At 39.3% G+C, this 24,341-nt stretch overlaps 2 protein-coding genes across 7 annotated transcripts in view; both read right to left on the reverse strand.

Moving 5' to 3' along the window:
• Lhfpl1 (LHFPL tetraspan subfamily member 1) overlaps nucleotides 1-24,027 on the reverse strand; it is a 57,978-nt gene extending 33,951 nt beyond the window's left edge. For 3 of the 6 annotated variants that reach the window (XR_007590084.1, XR_007590085.1, XM_050132286.1), the window contains exons 1-3: nucleotides 23,856-24,026; nucleotides 16,918-17,536; nucleotides 4,496-4,594 (exon numbers count right to left, since the gene is read on the reverse strand). Coding sequence is in view for 4 of the 6 variants with exons in the window: in XM_050132286.1 (XP_049988243.1) it covers nucleotides 4,496-4,594; nucleotides 16,918-17,386 (568 nt within the window). In the remaining 2 variants the exon portion in view is untranslated. Of the gene's footprint in view, nucleotides 1-4,495; nucleotides 4,595-16,917; nucleotides 17,537-23,855 lie in introns of all 6 variants that reach the window. The other 3 variants (XM_050132282.1, XM_050132283.1, XM_050132285.1) reach the window with 3 other exon arrangements.
• On the reverse strand, nucleotides 9-2,072 carry LOC126494844 (60S ribosomal protein L34-like). Its single transcript, XM_050132287.1, has one exon. It carries the CDS (start codon nucleotides 1,596-1,598, stop codon nucleotides 1,245-1,247), a length of 354 nt encoding a protein of 117 aa, XP_049988244.1. The 5' UTR covers nucleotides 1,599-2,072; the 3' UTR covers nucleotides 9-1,244.
• Nucleotides 24,028-24,341: the final 314 nt, after the last annotated feature.

Here is a 24,341-nt window from a genome sequence, read left to right on the forward strand (position 1 = left end):
AGGGGGGGCGGGGAGGAGGCGGAAATTTTTTTTTCCTATTCTCAATAAAAAATAAATAAATAAATAAAAATATAAACGCTAACCCAAGGATCCAATGGACAACTTTGTTTTTTTTTCATTAAAAATTTCATATATGGGTAATGTATTTCTACCATCTTCCCCTTTCTCTCCTCCTTCCAAGTCTTCCACTACACACTTCCCATCAAATCCATGCTCTCCTTTTTAAAAATTTTATTGTTTTATGCATGCTTATGTATATACACACAGACAGGCATGCATTATATATGCATTAATATATAAATCCAATCTCCTGAGTTCATTTAGCATTGTTCATATGTATATCATTTGGGAACTGACCACTTGGGACCTGATAACCCATTGAGGACTCATTCTGAAAAAAGATGGATTCTCCCTCTTTCAGGAGCTATTAATTGCCTGTAGCTATTGATCTAGAGGTTGGGCCTTGTGAGATTTCCTGCATCCATGTTGGCTCATCAACTGGTGTTGGTAAGGAACAACTCTATTGTAATTTTTCTATCTATTTTATTCAGATAGCTGATCCCTATGCTTTTCTTTCTACCTAGTCGAAGACAATCCTCCCATTTGACACCTTTCACTCTTGCCACCACCTCCAATGTTATTCTCTGTAACTCTGTCAAAAAACAGGATGTAAATGTACAGGATGTAAAGCACATCTTGTCTCTCTACTATACAAAGTCATGCAATGGCTTCCCACTGTAGGAAGGATAAAACACAAAGCCTTGTAAAGTTGGATCACTGTTCACAATCCTTCAGCTGTCTGTTACACTTCTTGCCACTCACTCAACTTCAGCAACACTGACCTTCCAGTTCTCTAACATCTATGTCATGTCATTCCCACTTCAGAGACTATTGTCTTTTTCTCTGTGTAGAACTCTCTTCCTCCTGTAGTTACCCTGTTAATAGTACTAATCTCAGTTTCCTTCTAAAACGATTACACTTCATTAGGAAGGTCTTCCCTAATCTTTCCCCAGTTGTGGTAAGAATTTCCTTTATTGTTCTCTCTCAGAGAAACTGTCTTCCTAGTCAGAGCAGTGACAACTCCACAATTTTGCGCCACACTAGTCTCTGTCCCATCCAGAACAGATGCAAAACATATGGATCCTAGCCTGAGAGCACAGGGGTGTGAGGTCAAGAAACTTGGACTGCACTATGAGTTTCTGGACCTCTGGTTCCTTGTCTTTTTTTTTTTTAAAGCCACACATTTATTTCTCTTTCTGACTCTGGGCTTGTGCCTTCAACACTTTCACAACAATTTGCTGCTCCTCAGTAAGGAAAGTCCACTTGATCCTGTCACAGACACACTTGGCACACATGGAGCCACCATAGGCCCTGCTGACATGCTTCTTTGTCTTAGACGATCTCATGAGGACTTTTGGTCTCACAGCACGAACCCCTCGGAGTAGGCCTGGGCACTTACTGCATGCTGATTTAGGTGCTTTTCCAACCTTCATGGTGTAAAGGTAAACAATCCTGTTGCTAGGGGTTCGAGACAGCCTAGTTTTGTTAGAGGCTGTGTTGTAGGAGAGCCTACGAGGGTATGTCAAATGCTGGACCATTCTGAGTGCCTCTAAGCACCATTCCGGGAAGAGGAAAAGGAATGGGAGGGCAAGGGCAAAGGTCAAGTAGGACTCCTGGTTCCTTGTCTTTAAATTGAAGAGGCGAGACCAGATTTATTCATGCCAAAAGTATCATTTGATTATGAAAAAAAAAAAAGATGAAGTCTCTTCCATCAAAGATCTTCCGTTCCATTAAAGAAAGCAGGTGGTCAAATAAGACCAAATACTACATGTTTTGTGCTACAAATGAAATGAATATGTAAATATATGGTGGTGAAGGACTTTTCAAGTTGCAGGATGTGTGTGTGTGTGTGTGTGTGTGTGTGTGTGTGTGTGTGGTGTATGCATGTGGAAAGGTGCTTCCATGTAGAGTATCTAAATATGAGCTAATGTGTGGTGTGCTCAGAAGTCAATGTTTGGAGTGTCTTAATCATCCTCCATATTATTTTTCTTGAAACGCCATTTCTTCACTGAATCTAGAGCTCACCCATTAGCTGAGAACACTACCCGGTGAGCTCTAAAGATCTGTCTGGCTCCATGTCTTCTCCACACTACTGGAGTTGTAGATGAGCATAGTTGTGCCCAGCATTTTTACGCATGTGCTGGGGATCTCAACTCGGTTCCCAAGCACATTATCAAATCGCCTCCCAAATCAGAGATCAGAGCATTTAATATAAAGGATAAGAAGAATAAGCAACAACCTAAGCCAAGCAATAGCTAAGTCTTTTTTCTTGTTCATGTAGTTTATGATTCTGTGTAAAAATATGCTGAATTTTCCAAGCACTGTATAGGGAATTGATGCTTCACTAAAACTAATACCCAGTTCTTCGTGTATTCGGTGAAAGGAAATGAAAGTCTTAAAATACATACTCATGGAGTTGTCTGAAAAATAAAATCTGATAATAAATATTAAGTTCATAGTACATCACCATTTTGAATATATATATATATAATAACTTTAATGCTTTAAAGTTTATAAATATAAACTTATAATATATATAAAGTAATATGATGTGGGAGTGTCATATATCAATCTGTTGATTTCATTGGTCAATTAAATAAAGAAACTGCTTGCCCTGATAGGTTAAAACATAGGTGGGAGGAGTAAACAGAAGGAAGAGGAAGTGAGGTAAGACTCCTCAGACAGACCTGAGATAGCTCTGCTCTCAGAGACACATGCGATGAAGCTCCGACTCAGGATGGACGTAGGCTAGAATCTTCCCGGTAAGCGCACCTTGGGGTGCTTACACACATTATTAGAAATGGGCTAGTCCAGGTGCGAGAGTTAGCTGAGAAGAGGCTAGATATAATGGGCAAGCAGTGTTTAAAAGAATACAATTTGTGTGTTGTTATTTCGGGCATGAGCTAGCAGGCGGCCGGGGTGCTGGGGACGAAGCCCCGCCGTCGCTCCTTATTTCAACAGTTATAAATATATTTATAAACTTTAAAGCATTAAAATTAGCTGTGCAGGCCTTTAAAGCATATGCCTTTAATCCCAACACTTGGGAGGCAGAGGCAGGTAGAAGTCTAAGAGTTCGAAGTCAGCCTGGTCTACAAGGACTAGTTCCAAAACAGGCTCCAAAGGTACAGAGAAACACTAACCCCAAAAATGAAAAAAAAAAAATGTAAGTTACAGATAATAGTTACCTCTGCTGGAGGCATTGGGAGATATAATTAGGACAGAATATGTAAAACAACTGTTTAAGTGTCTTTTCCTTTTAATATTATTTATTTAATATTTAATCTAATAGTTTTCACTGTGGCCCTTTCTAGTGTTAATATACTTTGTACTTCATCTTCTTATCCACTGTCTTCCTCTGACCCCTACCAGCTCTGTGAGTACTCTGTCTCCTTGCCAGTCATTCTGTTCCTGGTTTCATGTTACAGTCCATTATCTTTTCTTTCACTTTTCTCATTCCTTTTAGAACTCCTCTTCTCCTCTCAAAATCCTCTCTTTTTTTGTTTTCTGTTCTATTCAAACAGACTTAGCAACACCTAAATTTAAATCTAAACTCTGCATAACGGAGAAATATATATGTGTCTTTGTAAGTTTGACTTATTTCACTTAGCATAATTATTTCCAGTTCCAGCCATTTTCCTGATAATGTCAAAATTTTGTTCTATTTTCATGGCTGAAAAACTCCATTGTGTTTCCATGGCACATTTTCTTGTTTTTTTTTTTTTATCATTTTGATCTACATATTCATTTTCTACATAATTTTCACTGTTTATTCTTATGGTGAAGAAAATTAGGTTGATTCTATTTTTTATCTTTTACAAATAGTACAGCAACAAACATATATGAACTTCAATTTGATCATGATTCTGTTAGCTAAAAGTTATATGCCCATGGGCAAGTTAAAACCACCTTTTACCTATTTCTTCTTCATTGTCTTCCTAAGTGATAATATAATGCACAAAATAAAATAAATTCTCAAAAGCATCTCAATCGTTATCAACATTGCTTTTATTCTCCTCTACCCACACAAAGGTAAACTAGAAAGGAGTATAAACCCTGGGAATCATTGTCTCATTGTCTGTCTCATCCTTTTAAATTCTTACTCAGGTAAATGATGAAAAAATAACACATAAAAAATTAATCTGCATGCCAAAAATACTTTAAATTTCTCTATAGTTAGTTTCTCTACACTGGCCAAAAGACCCTGATGAAATGCATCAATCACATATAGAGAGAATTAAAGAAACAAAATTTTAAATCCAAAGCTTATAAATTTAAAAGGATAAAGGAACCCAGACAAACCCATTGCCTCCTACAAGTTTACAAGATGACAGATATGGGCAAGGGCAATTTAGTCACAGAGGACTCTCCAAGAGATAAACATTTGAAGCTACTTTTCCCATAAACCATCACTGCCATTCTGGCCATACTACCTTACCTAACTGAAATTGATTGGAGACATTCCCACATGTTTGCATTACCTCCGGACTGTTCCATCCTAAAGGATATAATGCACAGCCTGAGCTTATCAGCAGCCCTGGAAAGAAAAGCACACACACACAAGTAATAAAATAGAGCAGTTTTTGATCATCCTAGCAACTTCCCTGGGCTGCTTCACATTAAATTCTGCCTCCTCTATTCAAGCCTGACACTTATCTCTAAAATACAATATTTCTATTATATTGTAAATTCAATTACAGTATCATAGATAGATAGATAGATAGATAGATAGATAGATAGATAGATAGTTAAGTAGACAACTCATAAAGACAGAATGAAGTTAAGATAGGTCAATATCATACTTACAGCCACTTTTTCTTTCTTGGTCACAGACAGTCTCACTATGAGGCCTATTCTGACATCAAACTCTCTATGAAGCTACTGAACTACAGACTTCATACATGTTGAGGATACTTTGCATGGTAAACAGGATATTATACTCCCTCTTCTTCAAAATGTTATTTCAACCAAATCCTGAGCCTTCTTTGACTTCTATCAATTTCTTTGACCTGTCATGATTAACTTTGACTGTCACCTTGGTGGGATTTATATTAACCTAAGAGACATACCCCTGGGCATGTCTGTCTGTGTGACCCTTTCTAGGGAGGTTTGACTGGGATGGAAAGAACTAGACTGGATGTAGGTCATACCAGTAATTCCGTGCCTTAGTGTGCTAGTCTGAAAAAAAGACAAGAAAGTATGTGCAGCAGCATTCATCTCCCTCTACTTCCTGACTGCAGATGCCACTTCTAGGGAACTTTTAGGTGCCACAACGTCTAATTGAGAGCCAAATAAACTTCCTTAAAGTTTCATAAGGTATTTCTTCCCAGAAACACCAAATGGAACTAGTAAAGCCCCATTCACTTATCTCCATTGGCTTAGGCCTCTTGGTCATGATCGGGGAACACTGTGGCACTTTAATAAAAACCTTACTCTTCAAACCACAGCTATTTGTCTGGGTTTACTTGCCACCATAGTGTCCTAGGAGTACCTGACTCCTTTTTACAACCCGCGACCCTACCAGGCCTTTAGCTCTAGAAATTTAGAACAAACATTGGTACCTGACACTAAATGAAACCAAATTCATTGACTATCTAGTAATGGGTGCCATCATAGCCAGACCTCAGGAAATAAACAGCACTAGATTTTGACTTATGAAACTTTTAAATAACGTATAGTGGTATGTAATGCTAATCTAGGTACTTTCAGAAACTAAGGTAGGAGAATTATGCTTCAGGCTGGGTTGCTTGGCCTGTGCAAAGGATTAGTCAGGATTAATGAGAGCCTGTACTGAAATGAAAAGAAAGGACAAACCGGCAACAAAACAAAACAAAGCATGGAACTGCTGGCATAATTCACAGATAGCACCGGCATTGAAAAAAAAAAAAAAGTTGAGGAGGGAGATCCAAGTCTCTATAACGCTAAAGCTACAGTTTAGAATTGAAATCTGAGAAAGTAGGCAAAGCAATTGGTGGAGCAAGTAACAAGGTAGAATAGTGACATGAATCAGACACATCATGAGATAAATTCCTTTCTGCTGATGGCATGTAAAATGTAAAATGTAGAAAGCAGAAGCTGCTTCTCTTTGTTAAGTGTCTGGTTCCGATTTCCTAATGTATGTGTATTTTCCTTTTTCCCTGAGAAGACTCAAGTGAATCTGTATATTTTAAACCAAAATGGCTCGATTTCAAGACTCTGTATGCCACACCTAAGAGACAAGGAAAGGACACAACTGTAAAGAATGCACTGAAAGGAAACAGCGGACATGTAGAACACAGGAGCAGATGAGTGAACGGTGGGGACTAATTGGCAAGCTTGCAAGTCCCAGAGTCCTGGTGTCAGTCAGACAGGGAAGGTAAGGCTGATTTTCACTTTTCATTCTTCACTCATAGGTTCCCGAAGGCGTTCAAGAAGCCCACTTTGCATACAGAAGGTCTCAAATTGAGCAAGTGAGTTTGTCTGGCATATGGCTATTGGCTTTTCCCCATCCCCAGTGAGGCTATGGGAGAAATGACAGATCTTAACGTATAGAAAAAATAGTTTAAATATGGAAAGAGGAAGAACTTTCCTGACTGGCAGTGAGAAGTTTGTAAAAATAAAGAGAGATCGAATTAAGTCTTGAATCCTACTTCAATGGAAAGCTTAAAATTATAGAGTATCCTTATCTGTCTTGTTGTCTTCCAGGAAATGAAACTTGTCACTCAGAGACCTTTCTAGACTTTAGAATTTCGCCAGTGACAATGGAACAATACCCTTCATTTAAATTCTAGCTAAACTGAAATTCTGTAATATGAGACAGTTCAGAGTACCCACAATGGGTAGAGACAAAAGTAGAAAGGAAAATTGAGCCCTTTCTTGTTGCGATAGAAATAAACTAAAATAAATAAATAAAATAACTAAATAACCTAAAATAAAATAACTAAAAACTGAGACATTGGGTGTGGTAGCTTTTCATAACCCTAGCACTTTGGAGGCTGAGAAAGGAAGATCATCATGATGACATAGCTTAGGCTACATAGGAAGTTCCAGGCCAGGGATAGCTACAGTATAAGGTCCTAACTCAAGGAAAACAAACATGAGGAAGAAAGAAAAAGAAAGGAAAGAAGGAAGGATGGATAGATGGATAAAGGGGGAAAGGAAAGGAAGGAAAACAGGTAGACGGGCAAACAGAGAAAAGAAAAACAGAGTTTTCCCATTTTCTCTAAGGGTAGCCTTCTGAAGGAATTTCCTCAGCTAGATTGGGAGATAATTCTGGATATCTTGTATAGTCAATAGCATCTTTTCTATTCTAAGACATTATGTTTATTTTTAAATTTATTCGGTATTTTTAGCTTGAGAATTTCATAAATGGGTACTATATTGACATAATTTCCCACCTCAATTTCTTCCCTCCAACTGCTCCTATCATAGAACCCTGCATAGCAAAAGACCTTTAGATATTTTGCCTGTATTCCTAAGATTGTGCAGCTGGTCATTGACAGGACACTTGTAATCTAAAACTGATTAACCATTAGAGTCTCTCTTGTTCTAGAGTTCACTTTTCAAGAATGACTACTTTTGGGGAAGACAAGTTCTATCAGGCCTTAGGTATTTCACAAGCATGAAATCTGGACAAACCACAAAACATGACACTTTATGAGAACAAGCTCTAGAATCTTCCTAGACCTCAGTTGAAAGTTCACCTGACCTCAGACAAGCTACTTTTGATGTCTCTCTCTGTCTTAATTCCCTTCATTTTAAAATGTAAATAATAACAATACCATATCCTATGCAGACATTTGATGTGGGAGCCCCCTCTGTATTCTGTAACTACCGCTGATTAATAAAGAAGCTACTTTCAGCCAATGACTTAACAGAATATAGCCAGGCTGGAATATATATATATATATATATATATATATATATATATATAGAGAGAGAGAGAGAGAGAGAGAGAGAGCATGCAGAGTCAGAGACACTATGTACCTTCCAGAGGAGATGAATACCGGAAGTGATAAACCATGAGCCTCATTGTGATGCACAGATTAATAGAAATGGGTTAATTTGAGATGTAAGAGGTAGCTAGAAATATGCATATGTTAATAGGCTGAGCAGTGTTTTAATTAATGCAATTTCTGTGTGGTTATTTTGAGTCTGGGCAGCCAGGAAACAAATGAGCAGTCTCCGCCTACAGACATTTCAATAGCCAACGAGATTAATAAATATCAAGTGACAGATACTTAAAGTACTCAACTAAGATTTGTTGTTATTAAACAACTGCTTTTCCTCATGGCTCGACTCCCAATTTCTGACCATATTCCTCTGTTAATTGTTTCCTCACTTTGCCTTCACAACAAACAGCTGAAAAGCCAAAAGTTGAACAGTACTTCATTCAAAAGCTGCCAAATTGAAGTCATTATTTTGCGATTTTTCAGGGGTACCTCAAAGGGAGCAGGGGCTCCCTTTGAGGCGTAGGTCCTGTCTAACACACATACAATAATGCTCTACTCCAGCTCTCCCCCAATGCCTGTCTCCCCTACTGTCTTGTAGATGGTAAGTACACTAGAGTGTAAACACACTTCATGCACATATTTCTCTTGTGACTAACAGTCTCAATACATTTTATCATAGCTGTAAAATTTTGTCCTAGAGAGACACATTAAAAAGGAAAAATGAAATCACAGGGTAATTCTTCCTCAGTTAGATTTGTCCCCACCAGTTCTCCTTCTCTATTTGGAATTGTTACTAGCAACCATGCTGAAACTTTCCAAGACAGCAGCAACTGATTAAAAATGTACATTTGATATTTTTGTTTTATTGTCTTTTTTTTGGTTGTTTTAAATTGTCTTTTTCAGTTTGGGAGGTTTATTTGAGAGACAGAGAAAGAACATGAAGTTGAGTGGGTAGGGAGTTGGGAAGGATCAAGAAAGAACTGGGAAAGGGGAAAGAATATGGTCAAGATATATTGTGTGTAAATTTTTAAAATAATAATTTAAATAAAATAAAATAAGTAAAAATGTGCATTTGTATCTATACATAAAGGACTCTTAAATCAGCATACCACAGAGACATCTACAAACCCATGGTTAGTTTCAACACTATTTACAATAGCTAATATATGAAACCATATATATGTTTATCAATAGATGAATGGATCAGAAACATAACACATGTACACACAATGGAATTTTATTCACTCATAAAGAGAAACAAAATCATGAGACTTGAACAAAAATGGAAGTGGAGATCATTAGGATAAACCAAATAAACTTGACTCAGAAAGACAGATCCATATTTTTTCTTCATATAAAGTACCTATTTTGTTAAGCGTATAAGTAGAACAAAATGCAGGTGGGCATCTATGTCAGTGAATGAAAGGATCTAAAGATCAGAGAAACAAGGTAGGGAAGTGATTGAAAATCATAGCAAAACCCATTATTTTCCATTCTGTTTTATATAAAGTAACTTTAAAGTTACTAGCAGTAAAAATGTAGATTCTTGGGTTTTATCACCAAGTATTTAGATGCACACAAGGAATGTGATTGTTAAAATTCCCTGTGTGTAGATGTATCTGCTTCTTGTAGCAACACTAAAGAAAAACACAATCATATTCACAAAAGCAGGTGATCAGCTATTGGGGGAAAACTAGTTTAAAATCCTAGCCCTGCCACTTATGAGTTGTAGCTCTGGTTTGTACTACCACCATGTGTTCTTGCTAACACCTACTTTTCCTGCCTTTTTAACCACAAGACATCTGCCCCTACTGGGTATGGTGGTGATCAGGTTTAATCCCAGCACTCAGTAGGCAGAGGCAGAAGCAGAGGCTGAAAGTTCTCTATGAATTCAAGGCCCTCTTGTTCTACGTAGCAAGTGCCAGGACACTATGCACTGATAACCTATCAAGAAGGAGAAAGATAAGAAGGAGAAGGAGGAGAAAGAAGAAAAAGACAGGGGAAAGAAAAAGTTGTCTATCCAACTTAGTTTCACTTGCCAGTAAGAAGGCAAAGAAGACCTTCTGGAGGGTATTGCTATCCTTCCTCTCTTCTGTTGGGCAGAGCAGATGTCCAATGGACCAACACCATACCATCTCGTATCCCTTCACCTCATCCCCTTCTAATGTAGTGGCTAACACAAAGGCAAATGTATTACTGTAGTTTGAATTCCCTGTGCTGACCCCACAGAGGCCTGGGGTGATGAGCTTCAGACATTGCAGCAACCTCCATATCAAAACAATCCTCTCAGGAAATAAAAATTCTAAAATAACATGAAACCCTCCCTTTAATTAACTTACTGCTGCCCCAGGCCCTCAGTCAACCAGAACAATTATTTCCCGTAGTCCATCAGCAGCTGTATTAGCCTCCCTCCAACACATGTCCCCAATAGGTTTGTGCCTGATTTTTATTTATGGGAAGTACTAGCCCTCTTACTGGGTATTACAAACCTGTAACATCCTTCCTCCCCATCCATAAGTGAGCAGCAATTTTGTTAATTCCACACCACTACCACCAAGTCCCCTACCTTTCTAATCAAGATCGATTAGGTAGGCTCGAATGTACTTTCCTGAACAGAAGCATAGTAGGTGTTAAAGATTTTTAACTTGCTCAGTTCTTTCTCTTACAAAAAATCTCAAGTAAAATGTAACTCTGGAAAATTGACAAGTCTGCATTCTGGGTATATGTTTTCCTTCTAGTTCACTTCCATTCATTCGACCTGACATCCTCTTTCAGAGCTATAGTATAGCTTATATCTGATAGTGATGGTAAAATGCCAATGGAAACTTTACATACAGACATTGAATTGTAACTGCCCTTTGGGCAATGAGTAAATATTTACAGGCAGAGATAATTGCAGAAAGATGCAATTTCATGAACAGAAGTGAGACAGATTCCTTCAACACTTCTAGTGTATTCTGAAATCTTGCTCAGAACCTTTGCAGTAGAGACCTGGGAATGCAATTAGGGTATGTAAAATGCTTCAACTATACTGTACTATTGTGGTTCTGGCGTGTGAATATGTATAAAACATTTTATAGTATGTTAAAAGTAAACCAGCTTGTGAGGCTGTGTGAAAAACAGATAACCAGGGCCCTGGTCAGCGCTGTGACAACCAGAATCTGTATTAACAAACAACACAGGTATTTCGTATGCACATGGTTCATGGTCCACTTCACAAATCAATATCCTAGCATTGATTTCTGAAAGGGAAGCAAGGAAAAACTAAAAACATCTGCAAAACCCTGAGATGGTGCAAGAGGAAAAGGCATATGATGCCAGGCCTATTGACCTCAGTTCAATGCCCAGGACTCACGTGGTGGAAGGAAAGAACCAAGGCAACTGAATTCTTTAAGCTGTACACACCCACCCCCCCCACACACACAAACACACACACAAAGAGAGAAAGAGGGGGGAGAGAGGCAGAGAGAGAAACAGATAAACAAAATAAATAGTGTAAAATGTTCTTTAATATCCCAAACTGGAAGTTAGAAAAATCTAACTCACTTTGCTACTTGACTCTTGGCTGGTAGGTAAACCTCCTTTATTATCTTACAAACTCATGTCAACTTTTAAAATCCTTTCTCACATAGGAAGAATAAATGGCATGAAGTCTGGTAAACATCAGAAGAAATTCATAATTTTAAGAAAGGTTAATAATTTTCTTTTCACTTCTATGGAATTAATTCATGGAGTTGCAGTTAGCCTAGATTCTGACTATTTATGGTAGTGTTGCAAAAAGCTAACAATACATGTAATAACTATACTTTATGTTTCAAAATAAGTAAAAATGTCTTCAACCCCAGTAACTGATCAAAGGATTGAGATGGTGGAAATGCTCATTGCTCTGAATTGGTTAATACACAATGTGCACACATATTGAAGATAACAGTTTTCGGAAAGACAGTATCATTCCTGAGATCAAGTTCTCTGTTATCTGTCTTCAGTGCCCATATTTATCCAGCTGAAATCATCTAATACTGTGGGCTTACACACAAAAGTGCACTGGTGACCGTCAGATGTATAAAAGGCTCCCCTTAAAAAAAAGTATATTTTCAAGGCAATGGGTTGCTTTTGGGTTTGGGAAAGGCTCCATATCAGAGACGCTGAGGATTTTTTTTTTAAAACACAGAGCTTTCCACCTGTTTCTGTGTATATCAGAATGGAAAAATAAACTGGAGAGTTGGAGAGTTCATGTTCTTTTAAGCATTCCAGGTGATTCCAATACATTTTCTGTTCTAGAAAGATTTTTGGCTTACTTCGAGTAACCTGATCCAACATCTTACACTTTTTTTCCTGCCAAGAAGTTCCTTATGTTTACTTCTCACCTATTCTTTCTTTGTTTAGTTCTCACTGAAAGAGAAAGGATAATTCATAAACATCTTACATATGTATACAGCGGGGAATGTGAATAATGATAGTTTTCTTGGGGACCGAGGGCAAGCTAGTTGGAAACCTCAGCATCCCCCAGTGTTGAAATAATCTCTTGACCAGATGTTTCCTTCACGGTTTGGAACAGGGCACAGAGGTCCCAGTGGAAGCCTCTTTGGACCCTAGCTTGGCCAGCTGGATCAGCTGCAGGTGGAGCAAATGGGACCCAAGGGCCTCATCAGGTCACCTTGCTGAGTATGAGTCAGGTCAGCAGCTCTTTATTTCTTCCTGTCTCCCCCACTTCCCACCACTCATCTCTGTGGGCAGCTGCCAGAGCAGGGAACAAGAGTCAGGCAGGGAGAGGAGGGATTTTTTAATGGATCCTCCATCTCTTCAGTGGTTTGGGGTCTGGCAGAGATAATCCAGACCTGAACCAAATTGGCTCCTCCCCTGATGGATTTCGGTTAATGCAATAGCTGCCGAGAAGCAAGGCGATCTCAGGGAAACAAAATCAATTTCCCCTAGCTGCACGAGAAGCACAGATCAAACGCCCACATGTCTTTTTTCTTATTTATTTATCTGTTTGTTTACTTATCTTTTTTATCTGTCTGCTAGCCATGGAGCTCTAATTGCTGCTCATGGTTGGCTTCCGGCCACTGAGGAAGCCTCTCTCTTAGTGTCTGACCTTTGAAGAGACATAGGAGTGGTCAAATGCAAAGTGACTCCTAGAAACTCTGGTGATCCAAAACACTCTTCCGTATCCCTTCATATGGGATACAACTTAACAGTCACAAGAGTCAGCAAAGGAGGCCTGGCTGTCTGTTATCTGGCTGGTTACAGACAGGGAAACAGCAGAAATCTAGCAGTCTATTGCAATATCATTCCACTGTCGGGGGATAATCCTGATAACACATCCTTGCTCCTTTTTTCCGTAAACTAGCATACAACATATTCCAATTCATTCTGTCGTCATCATATGCAATTGGTGTTGATCTTTGTAGACTATTTTTCACCACCGACTCCTTGTATCCTTCCACCTCCAATACTCTGTTTACTTACCTGTCACACTCATTCAGTTGCCTCTTTTGCACCTCTTTTCTACTCCTTTCCTTCTTGTCATCTTCTTGCACATTTCATTGTCTGCATCCACACTCAAACTCATACATGTGCGTGTGATGTGTGTGCATGCACATATGTGTATAGATATGCATTAAAATTTAGGATCTGCATATGAGAGTTTATACGGCATTTGTTTTCTGAATTTGGGCTTTCTTGCTTAATATTGGGGAATTTTCATTGTTTCATTTTTCTTCACAGTGAAATAAATTTTTGTGTTTATATACCCATATTTTCATTAAGAATTCATATGTTGTTAAGAATCTAAGTTGTTTTTGTTTTCTTGATATCATGAAGACCAGGAACAAGTAAGGATGTATATATGTCTCTGTGGTAAAAATACAGTCCTGTACATGTATACTCAATAATAGTATAGCTAGGTATATGGTATTTCTTATTATTAATTTTTGAGAAAATTCTAAGCTTATTTCCAGAGTGGTCTCAGTGGTCTGAATTCCTATGAGCCGTGAATAAGACATCTTTCCCCACATCTTCATCAACATTTATTGTTATGTGTTTCCTTGATTATAGCCTTTATCACTGGGGTGAGATGGGCTCACAATCAATTTAACTTGCATTTTCTAATGGCTAAGGATGTCGACCACTTTAAAATATTTATTGACCAGTTGTATTTCTTCTTTTGAGAACTGCCTGGTCATTTCATTAGGCTATTTATTGGTTGACAGTTTATTGGTGAGCAGGTATGTGTTGCTTTTTTAATTCTTCATATAATCTAGATATTAACTCCTTGTCTGAAGAATTTTCTCCCATTCTATAAGATTTCTAGTCACTCCAATGACAGGATTTTTTAGCTGTGCAGAACATTTTTAAAAATCTTATCTAGCCTAAGGCTGTTGTAGATGCCACTTTATTTGTGGTTTTAAAGATACTCAACTAGATATATACACTGCAAGTATATCCCGATGAACAAGGACCCTAGAGAATATAAGGTCATCTGAGTGCCAAATGATACCTGTCACCAAGCCAAAGTTTTATTCCAGACATCCTGGGGAATGTCAAAGTCCCCATTATCATTCCACATTTCACCTCATAATTTTTCTCCAAGTTTCTAGATCTTGTAGATGAGATCAATGGAGGGGCATTATATAGAGAAGCCTGAATGTTGTAAGTCTCAGTTGGGCTCCAAAGAGGAAGCAAGCGTAGAGGACAAGGCGCTAATAATGCAGTTTTGTAGAAGCTGTTGCTACAGTCCTTCTTGTTTCTGCCACTTGCAGCCTCCTAACTTTCAGCTTGGTGCTCTCAGAGATGCAAATGGAGCTAAACTGTCACTCTCCTGTAAGAAGAGATGGCTACTCTTGGCATAAAAGGCATAAATAAAAATCTAGAAAATAGCCAGGCGATGGTGGTTTATGCCTGTAATCTCAGAACTAGAGAGACAGAGGCAGGTGTGTCTCTCTGAGTTGAAGGCCAGCCTGGTCTACAGAGTGAGTTTCAGGACAGCCAGGGCTGTTACACAGAGAAACCCTGTCTTGAAAAACAAAACAAACAAGCAAAATGTCTATAAAAGAATGAACAGATGGAAACTAACCCAAGTCTCACATGTCCACATTATCCCAGAAGACAGCAATAGCCCTCTCTTATCAGTCAACTTTCACTTGCTGAGGAAATATATCGAAGGAAATGTTGGGTTAACTTTAACATGTCCACAAACGTAGGTGAAAAGTTAGCCAAAGGCTGATTTGTGATACTCATGGAACTCTCCAAGAGAAATCAAGTAGCTGGTTTCTAGCAATATTAGCAACATGTTTGCTACCATGGCATTCAGAAATCTAATTCTACTTTTTGATTTTTCTAGAAAACCTTTTAGCTGCAAAAATGTAGAAAAATTAAGGCATATGAGCAAATAGAATGATAATACATAAGTGAAAGATTTACAGTGAATCTGAATAAAGGAGGAATTAGAAAGCCAAGAGCTTCTCAGAGGCACGTTTTTTTTTTCTCAGTTTTAATAACCAAAATTTCTCCAGACAAAGCTAAATACTCTCTGTGGAAAAGAAGATACAGAACCAAGTCTCACCCATCACTATTCCATTGAGAATATTTGCCTAAGTTCACGACCACCTTACTCCAAGACCACCTGAATGCAGTCTGTCATTGGAGAGAAAAATAAAATGCATATATGTATCATATTTCCAGGGAATATATTCAATGGAAGTGAAATACCAAAAAAATTATATCATTTGCATAGTAGGCACAGGTCAATGTCACACACAACTGGAATCCAAGCATCCTGACTTTTCTTACCACACTGTGATACTAGTAAAAAAGATGGTGTTAATGGAGTGTATGAAAATTCCAAAACTTGTACCAACAAACGTCAGCAGTGTGTTCTCCAGTGGTTTTTCCAGTGCCCCATGGAAACATACAAAATAGTACAAATATTACATATTTGCCTATCTAAATTGAGTTTTTATTCTTGGTTCAAATTAAGCTAGTCTCACCATCTTCTTGCAATCTTCAAGCTTTGCATTTTTTCTTCTTTTTTAGACCACTATCCAGCTACCTGCAACCTAGGATAACTAAACTAAAATTAAGGGAAGCCTGAATAAGGCAAAGAACAAAATAGGGTATGTCGAGGACACAAGAAATATGGGTAAATTTATTTAATGGCTACCAAATGGTGCTAACTTTGGATATAGACCAAAAAGTATTTATGACTGCCTAGAAAATAAATAACATTTACTACTAATAAAGGTATTTTTGGTGGGGATAATTGATATTTAGCAAGTGTGTATATGTTTATCTGATCATTGTCCTCTAAAGTAACTACCAGAAAAGCTCATAGAGATTAGCTTTATTAAGGAGCACTGATATTATACTGGACTATTATGCTGTTATTGGAAGTCAGAATGGATAAAAGTCTTAAAAATTTTATTACATTCAGAAGTGTTCTATGGTATAGATTTTAACTGTGTACTATTTGTTTTTAATTGACACTATGACTAGAAGCACTAAGGCTCTTCTCATTCCAGTTTATAGATTTAGAAGATATATAATAAAGAGCTGTTGACTACTGTCTTCATACTTACCTATAGAAACGGAATGAATTCTTCCTATGCAACTGTATTTTGGTACCCATTATTCAGTCTCAACTGCTCTACCTCTATTGATCACGGTTCTTTTCTCTTATACTTTGATGTCTATTTTAGACTATATTTTTAAGTGGACACCCTGTAAGTGAGAAAAAGGAGACAAAGCTATTGATAGCAACCCTGTCTACTACCTCAATTTTCCTTGAGTTCTCAATTAATTTCAAGAAATCTCATTCATAGCTTCAGATTAAGAGTAGAAGAGGTGAGAGTGTATTTTCCTATACTCCCATTTTCCTCACTTCCATCACCCCAAATCTCCACAACCTACTCAATCCCTGAGATAGTCTTACCTCCTACAAACTGTGCAGCTCCCATGCAACGCCCCATCATTCTAGAGATGAGTTCTTCCATGCAGCATCCTAAGACAGCAGCCAGTGCCACCAGGAGTAGCAGCGCACAGCCGGCACCTGTCACCACTGTACACATCTGCCATGCCAGGCTTGGTATGGCGGTGAAGCTGGCATAGCGCCCACATTCTTCCACCATGATCAGATTGTGCCCGTCTCCCCGCACAGGATAGTTGCATCTCCTGAATGTACTGAAAGAGACTGGCTTCCCTAGCTGTGATCCAAACAGCCAATAAGGAAGAAAGTAACTGGTAGAACTTGCCACAGCAGTAACTAGAGACAGGAAGGCCCAGAAGGTGCCTACCAGGGTGAGATTGCTCCTCATGATCTCAGGTTTCTCTGAAAGGATGGGAAGATGAGATGGTTCACAGCAGCAAAAGCAACAATGTAGGCTCCACTGGCCTGTTTTCATCAGGTTGGCAGGTCCTGGGAATCACAGGTGTGCCATGTGGCTCTTGCTTCTGGAGGAGATCATTCTCTCACGTGTCATTTGGGTCTTTGTGGGATGTTGCTTTCCATCATCCTTTCCTTCTGCCTACTTCAGAGTTCTATGGTTGCTAGGCTGCAGTGGAAGAGTCACAGAACTGAATTAGTGACTGCTATGGTAATGCGAATGAAGCCTGATCAGTCAGCGTATTTCTCTTGTCACACAATATGGAACCAATCATGAGAAGAGACTATGAAAGTAAGGCTGTCACAAGACTCCCTGGGGATTTTAGTTAGATGAGTTTTGACACAGTTTTTCAGAAAATAAAGAGGAACAAAAGTCACGTGTCTGCCCCTATTTTAGAGGTAAGAGGGCATTGTAAGATGTTCCATTTTGACTTAGAGTGTCCGACAATGTGTATGCTTTTCACAGAAATATCAAAGCTAAACTGGTAAGATAAAATAAATGTTGCCTTGTTTTGTATTGTATAACTATTACTGGGTCACATCCCACACAAGAACTGAGCAGCAACCTGCCAGCCAGCAGCGCTTACGCCTAGACTAACTACCAAGAAAATCATCCACATCCTATGCTGTTAATAAAGTTAATAAAGCTTCTCATCTTCCAGAAACATATCAAGATCAGGCTTTCTCCAGGGAAGGAACATATATGTACAGCCGCATGGGACTTTCAAGATTCCCTTTGGAACAAGTAAGCTCAGTTTCAGGATACTGGCTTTCCAGTTGCTAGTAGCCTCAACCCAGCTCACAAATGGCTTTCCCAGACTCTCCTCTGTCAAAAATCAACCACTTCCTTTCCAATCCATTAACCTGCCATTGCTTTCTGGCTTGTTTCTCCACTAATGCAGCCAGAGACCACACTGTAGCTTGATGAAAGCGCTGCAAATGTCTCTAGCAGGCAGATGGTAGAATGTTTCAGAAACTTCTCTCTGATTCACCACCACTTCTTAGAATTTTAAGTTGTAGTGAAGGCAACTTAAAGTGTAGTTGAAGGGTGAAGGCAAAACACAAGGAGTATAGGGACTAGCTGTATGAAGCCACCATAATGTCACTTTAGGAGATCAACAGGAACAAACCTCATCTGTATCTAGGGTGTCAGGATCTAGCTGTATGCGATTTGTAAGCATCATCAGATACTGCTTGGACAAGGCATGCAGTACAATTCATATTTGCTTAATGAACGTTAAAAAAAATCATCCAATTCCCAGAATGGCAGAAAATTTAATGAATCACCTAATTCAGCCTTCTTGCTTTACATATGGGTGAGTTTGGCTCAGCAAAGCAGGAAGTGATTTTTTTTTCAGTCACAGTTAGTAACCAGACACACCGGAACCAGAAACTTGAACTGCAGTTTACTAGTCCAGAGTTTGGAGACCACCACACAGTGCTAACCTGCCCTTGCCTATCGTTTTACAGATGTGAATCTGTGGAGGAAGTTCTTTACCCAAGGGGGAAAAGCTAGAGGGGTACACAGAACAAACTAGGGTCCAATGATTTTTTTTCCCCAGTATTATGCTCTTTTTCCACTCCATCACAATTCCCTTCTTGAAACATATGTGTTTTGTGCAGGAAGGGAGCCGAGACCATAAATTGCAGGTGCTTACTTTGGAATGTTAAGGTTTGCAAAGAAAGTACCATGATCTGGTCCCCTGAGGATGAGGCTTTCTGCCTGAGAGTTAGGAAAATGAAAGAAAGATGTGGTGAGGGATTGGAGGCCAACAGGGGAAGGAGTGGAACTGGTTTGAGTAATTGCTTTTAGAAGGCAGCTATCCTTTGCCACAATGAGGTAATGCTTCTGTGTGTTATGTTGGCGTTTGTAAGAATATGAAAAGCAACATCAGCACTCCATCGTGGACTTCTTAAGGAGACCAGATGGGGAGAAAGAGAAAGCTAGTAAACAGCTACTGGCATCATCATCAATACCCTTTCTCAACCTATCATTTCATGTGCTGTGCTCAGAAATTATCTCGGGTTTGTAAGTATTAGCTCTCCAATTCCAAATAAGCAAACTGATGGTCAGACAGTCAAATGATTTTCACAAGGATACATGATGACTCAATAACAAAATTATCATTTCTCGCTCTCCTACCTACAACCTTCTCTTCTTGCACAGTGTTACCCCAATAGAATTATAGTATCATCCTGTATTATTACACTTAAAAGTCTTCATGGTGTCATATCCACAAAAGTACTTCAGAATGAATCAAAAATTACAAGCCAAGACAGAGAAGTTGAGAAGAATGTCCATTTCTCAAGACACAACATATAACAAGAGTGTCGACCGCTTCAAGCCCAGCACTTGTAGCTGAACATCATCACCTCGAGCTCATCCAGCATGATGACTAGGAAGAATGGCAGAAAATATAGGGCAGAGGAAGACAGTAGCATCAGTGAGTGATAAACTGTGGTGGAAGAGAAACCCAGCATTGTAGAGTCTGCACCTAAACTCACAAGTGCTGGAGAGGGAAAGGCAGTGGGATTGAGAGCTTAAGGCCATCCTGGGCTACACAGCCTGGCACTTTCTCAGATATGTGCAACTAGGGGAGATTCTAATGTAACATTGATCTAATCAGTGAAAACAAATGCTGTTAACTGAAGTAAAATACTACCAAACATTGCCATCATAAAATTTAATTACAAATATGGAATTGTGAAACCAGCATGTAGGAAATTAGAAGTTAAATTTTAGTATGAATATATTTAACTAAAGAAAACTCATTGTTATAAAACTTAAATAATTTAAACTTTGGTTAAAAAATGAATTTCCTTATTTTCATTGAGACTTTAGTAAACAACAAAAGCTGCCTGGAACTGAAGGATTTTCTGTAAGTAACGTGGGCTTGTCTGTGACAAATTCAGAAAAGGCCAATGCCACCTGGGGTGAGACGGTCACCATATGTAGAATTGGAGATGTGGTTAGCCAGCATCATCAGTGGGCGGCAGGTTGAGAATCACTGCAATCGATAACTCTCTAACAAGCTCTCTCCATGACTCAAAAGATATGAAGTTAAAACTGGCCAAGAAAGCCAATATTGGAAAGATGAAATGTATACATTTTGCCTCATGCCTCTCTCAATCATGGACCCTTGACCTTATCAGATTAATGCTTAGATTGTGGGGGTTTGGTTGCTTATTATTCCTGGTCAGAGAAACAGAAGTGTACATGGAGTCTGTGCACCCACATTGCTGCATGATCCCAGTTGTTGGGTAGTGAAGCACAGTTTAGCAACTGCTTTTAGTTACATCACCTGGAACGGAGTAAACCCCTTAATGGAAGCCTTCTAAAGCAATCCGAGTTCATTCCCAGAAACTGGTTCAGTCATTTTATTCTCACTTCAATAAATATCACAAACAATGCTGTCCTTCATTGTATCCTAATGTCCCATACATTTCGTATTGCACTACCTCTGTTTCCCTGTCCTGCAATGTCTAGCTATACAGATACACTGCATTTTAGAAATCCAGACATCTCCACTGTGCTTCCATTAGCCAAGCATTGGTTGGTAGAGATTTCACTTTGGTATGATGTGTTCCTTTATTAGTATATTTTTCCATCCACCAAAAGGAGTACTCCCCTTCTCTCTATAGCAACTATTGTCATAGGATTTTCTTAGGTTTTGCTATCACATGTATCTACTCTGATGTGATCACTTAATACCAATTAAATTAGAGACATTTGTGCTTATGTTTTGCATAAGGGAAAAGGTAAGGGGACATTTTCACCTACCTCACTTCTTCCCCAGTCCTGGTAGAAAAGCTCACAAATCTTTTCATTCCCACTGGAGTGCATTGTATAAATTCTGAGTTAAAAATAAATAAAACAGTTCCCAAGGGCAACAGGATTCACACAAAAGAGACTGTGAGCTGTAGGTACTGAGGCAAAAAATGACTTCAAGCATGCATGTATGACAAGTAGGTTTATTGGCATTAGTGTGAGTAAAAGATATGGACAAATCTTTCTCTCAACTCCCGGGCAGCGTGTACTGGCTACCTGCCAATCCTGCTACATGTATATCTTCTTCAGTATTGACACGTTGCCGGGAAATGAGCAAGACGTACAGACATGTATGTCTAATTGGTGAAGTTCTCTTGTATCGGGCTAACTATATAGTCAGTCAACCTAGACCTTTCTCATTTAAACAATACCTCAATAAAGTCTACCATGTCTCAATCATTTCCTGACTACCTTTTCTGCCGCCTACACTCTCAGAAGCATCTGCTCTATAATAACAAGAGCTCCAAGGCCTTCTGTGCTTGACTCCCTCTCAAGAAAATGTCACTCAATGGGTTTTATTTTCTACTAGTACATTTGTGACTCTTAAGAACATCTCAATATTTTTTTACTTCAGTTTTCAAGATTGCTGGAACTTCTTTCAGGCCGCCTGCCCCAGCCATCCCCGCTTTTTTTATCTGGCATGGAAAGAGTTTCAAAAGCAGCTGTGTTGTGTTAGTTTGTTTATTTGCCTTTACATAACCATCCTTAAGTACATATCTCTGAGACTAAAACTTGAGAATAAATCCAGGAAGCAAGACAGTAAGTGGATACAGAGAACCACCTGAGCAACCAAATATCTAGAAAATTGAGGTTGTTGTTCTGATACAGCCATGCTCTCTGAACCTTTGCAGTACACTCAATCAACTTAATAAAAAACCTAGGAGGTCACCTCTAAATAATAGAGTTAACCATACATTGTTACAAGGAAAAACACAGAAAAACTCCACATATACTAAGCCGTTCTCCTTCTCAAGAGTTTGAGGTTGAAAATGTGGGAACTAGAATGACTTCCCAAATTTCATGTGAGTGTCTCCTGACTCTGACGTCTACTTCTTGAACACCCATCTCTCTAATGCTTTGTCAACCAGCAAAAATGATATCTAGGCAGAAGGCCAGTACCCCATCTTCAATAATCAAATGGTAGACATTTGGCTCATTCAAAACTGCCCCTCAGTTGGTCTTTCAAAATAAAGATAAACCCTATCAAGGGAATGGCTAGCAAAGCATGCATTCTCTCCTCCACCTTTCGGTTCATAATGGCAGCCTTTTATTGCTGTACAATAAACCTTTTTTACATGTCCTCAGACAGAATAAAATGCCACCACATCTGAACAGAAGGCAGGATAATTGGTTTTCTGTTTAGTTCAGAATAGTTTGGATGCAGCATGGTATACTGACAAGTCTCTGATATTAGGGAGCTCTAACTTCCCTGCATCAGGATCACTCTAGATGCTCTTTCAAAGAGCTCTCTCTCTCTCTCTCTCTCTCTCTCTCTCTCTCTCTCTCTCTCTCTCTCTCTCTCTCTCTCCAAGAGACACTGAATTCTATTTAATGAGAATCTTCAATTTGCAATTTTTAAAAACCTGAGTCTATTCTGCCATTCTGATGGAAACTCGGGACTGAGGAATACTCTTTTAGTGGAAACGAGTGAGATTTGGGAATCAAATTTGATGCAAACACCTGAGGTTTTTCCCTTAAAGGCGACATGACTATGGGAGAAACCACTTCAAACTTCTGAGTTTCTATTTCATCTCTTCTGGAAATAATGCACAAAGTTCAAGTGAAGCAAAGTTTACCTGGCACCAGAGTAGCTGTCATTCATTCTTTGTGCTGCCAAAGAATACAACATTGTCTCATACCAGAGATAACTTGATATTACTCAGAAGAATAAAATCTCTTCTATTCTCCCCACACACACTACCCTCCTCCCACTCTCTGCCCTCCCCCTACCCTCTGTCCTGTCCCCCACCCCCTGTCCTTGAAACCTCTCTAACAATTGTTGCTCCTGGGCTGTTTAATTTCTCCTTTCCCACTATAAAGCGAAACTACTTGGCTGCGTGTTCTTTGTTAGCATGGCTTAGCAGTTAACTTCTTTCAGCTTCCTTGGAAATCATCCTGCTTGGCACATAGTAGGAACTCATAAACATCTTCTGAATGAATGCCGTGATTTAACGCCGGCCCTACTGCTTGCTCTCAACATCTGTGTTTCAGTTTAACCTGATCATTGTTTCAGTCCCGTAATTTCAATTGAGGCAAATCTAAGACATTGCCCTACCACATCGGGAAATCAGATCCATTTTTACTTGGACGGACAAGTCAGAACAAAATCCCTCCCTCTACTCCCAGAGCCTCTTCTCTCCTCAAGTTACCAACTCCCTTGGGGGAAAGCAGCTAGCTCTTAACCCTTAGGCCTTCAAACCTTGTCTATATGAAATAGGAATCCAGCACTGATCCCGCTTAGACTGCAAACAACCAACTATGAGAAAAGAAGAATCCACCAGGCTGCCCTTGGGAAGAAAAAAAACAGCTTCTCTGAGCTTTGACATGAAAGGACAGGAAGCCTGAGAAAGGAAGCGGCAAAGAAGAGCTGAGCAAAGGGAGGAAAGCAGGGGGTTTTGTCCAGCTGCTTCAGTTGCATTTGGCTGAGATGCATATTTACCTTCTAACCATGAAGGCTGATTGACTTGTTCCCTTTCTTCTGATTCAGATTTGAGAAGAAAGAAAAAAAATAAAACTTCTCACAGCTTGTCAGACAGGGATGGGAATCCCAGTTGCTCTTTGCAGTGACGCCTGAAAACCTAGCTGTACCTTGGGGAGAGAGGGGCGGAGTCCGGTGTAATGGGAATTAACTCCAACTATGCTGGCGGCTGCAAACTCATCCTCTGACATGCAGACACTTGAAGTAGAAACCAGCTCAGCGGGCACTAAGCTCTCAGCTCTCACTCTTACCTCCCAGCTGCTGAAGTCAGCTCGCTCTCTCGCTCTCTCGCTCTCTCTCTCTCTCTCTCTCTCTCTCTCTCTCTCTCTCCCCCCCCCCCCCGCTTGTGTGAGTGTGTGTGTGTGTGTGTGTGTGTGTGTGTGTCTATACTCACTCTTAAACTGCATTTCAAAGGCTCAGTTCCTCACCTACTGAGCCAGGTGAGGA

Source organism: Alexandromys fortis, unplaced genomic scaffold (assembly GCF_014885135.2).
Source record: "Alexandromys fortis isolate MF-2015 unplaced genomic scaffold, M_Fortis_MF-2015_v1.1 scaffold_365, whole genome shotgun sequence".
In the NCBI taxonomy this organism is placed as follows: Eukaryota; Metazoa; Chordata; class Mammalia; order Rodentia; family Cricetidae; genus Alexandromys; species Alexandromys fortis.

Excerpts from the sequence above, each read along its gene's own strand:
- LOC126494844 (XM_050132287.1), bottom strand. The coding sequence starts at position 1,598 with ATGGTCCAGCATTTGACATACCCTCGTAGGCTCTCCTACAACACAGCC.